The sequence below is a fragment of the Arachis hypogaea genome, chromosome 19 (genome assembly GCF_003086295.3).
Source record: "Arachis hypogaea cultivar Tifrunner chromosome 19, arahy.Tifrunner.gnm2.J5K5, whole genome shotgun sequence".
Classification (NCBI taxonomy): Eukaryota; Viridiplantae; Streptophyta; class Magnoliopsida; order Fabales; family Fabaceae; genus Arachis; species Arachis hypogaea.
Window position 1 is genome coordinate 153148941 of NC_092054.1, and position 1504 is coordinate 153150444.

The 1504-nt window shown below is 34.7% G+C and overlaps 1 protein-coding gene across 1 annotated transcript; it reads right to left on the bottom strand.

Moving 5' to 3' along the window:
- Positions 1-609: 609 nt before the first annotated feature.
- On the bottom strand, positions 610-1504 carry LOC140181828 (uncharacterized). Its single transcript, XM_072227252.1, has 2 exons — positions 890-1504; positions 610-806 (listed from the first exon to the last, which is right to left on the bottom strand). Exons 1-2 carry the CDS (start codon positions 1174-1176, stop codon positions 779-781), a joined length of 315 nt encoding a protein of 104 aa, XP_072083353.1. The 5' UTR covers positions 1177-1504; the 3' UTR covers positions 610-778.

A 1504-nucleotide genomic window follows, 5' to 3' on the forward strand; every position in this document is an offset into this window, starting at 1 on the left:
TACCCTAAATTTTATATCAAAAAGCTAATAAAAATTTATCGACAACCTAGTATCTTACTAACTTCATTAGAAAAGCAATTGACATAGGATGTTGTGCTCCTTGTTACACATTTCATTTCAAATTTGAAAAAAAAAGAGTTATAGATAAATTAGTTATATCTATAGTAAATATTTGTACAAAAGTATAAACATAACATGCTATTAAAATGAAAATAATATTATTCTTACTTAAATATTATTAAAAACCTCTTTGAACACGACATTTGTTGTTGATGACTTTGGATTGCCGTCTTCGTCTAGAATTAAAACCCTGAGGCCACTGCGACTCTTAACTCTTGACAAAGCAACATAAAGTTGTCTATGGGTGAACACTGATTTGGCAAATAAAGCCTTACATGTGATAATGATTGACCCTGACTCATGTTAATAGTCATTGCAAAGCATACTGTTAATGAAAATTGTCTCCGTTGGAACTTAAATGGCAATCCTGAATCTGAAGGGATCAAGTTCATTCTTGGAATGTACACTTTATCTCCAATATTTCTACCAGTCACTACCGTTGCTCCAATTACGTTGCTGCCAAGTTCGTTAACTATTAATCTTGTCCCGTTGCATAAACCTAAAGTCTGGTCTATGTTTCGCAGTAGCATTACAGCGACTCCTGGCTTCAAAGTCAACTTGTGATTGGGTAGTTTCCGAACATTTGATGTCATTTAGGAACTCTGGTGTGAACCACTCTTGTTGTACATCTTCATTCTCATCAGCTTGACATGTTGTGTCAGAACTCAAATACTCCTTTTCCATCCCTGGAAAGATTGTCAAGACAAAATCGTTTACCTTCTCGACACTCTCAAGCGTGGGTGCAAGAATTGCCCTACTCTGAAAATACCTGTAATCTGACATGTTTTGCAACAAATTTGGATATGCAAAGTCTACCAAATGAGAGAGAGGGTCATCAGTAGTTGTAATCAATAGATCATCTGAAATTTCAGCTTCTGATTCATCACCAACAACAGAGCCAATATTTCCATTTCCAACATCAAGTATCCAATTAGCAAATCTCTTCATTTCACATTCATCTTGATCCGAAGAAGACATTAGAAGCCTCATATTCGTATGCAGTTTTAGAACCTTACAAAATGACCACAGATGGGATGAGTTAATAGCGGATGCCATTATATCGTGTCTACTTCATTTCGGAATCACCGGAAGTATCTGTCTGAAATCACCTCCTAGAACAACAACCTTACCACCAAATGCTGGTTCGGTTCTAACAACTATGTTTCAATCTAATTTCAAAAATTTCGATTTATTCAATTTAGTCTCCCAACTTAATAGTTATGACTCACATTGGTTCTTAATCTTATTTTTGTCACTGTCTCACAAAATCGTTAACAACATGCTGAGATGGACTAACGACTGCTACATTATACATTCTAGCGACTATTTGATGTGACAATTGAAAATTTTTTTACCTTATTTTTTATTTTCAACTAAACACTTA

Excerpts from the sequence above, each read along its gene's own strand:
- LOC140181828 (XM_072227252.1), bottom strand. The coding sequence starts at position 1,176 with ATGGCATCCGCTATTAACTCATCCCATCTGTGGTCATTTTGTAAGGTT. Across the intron at positions 807-889 it reads CAAAACATGTCAGATTACAG|GGATGGAAAAGGAGTATTTG; the intron begins GTATTTTCAGAG and ends CAATCTTTCCAG.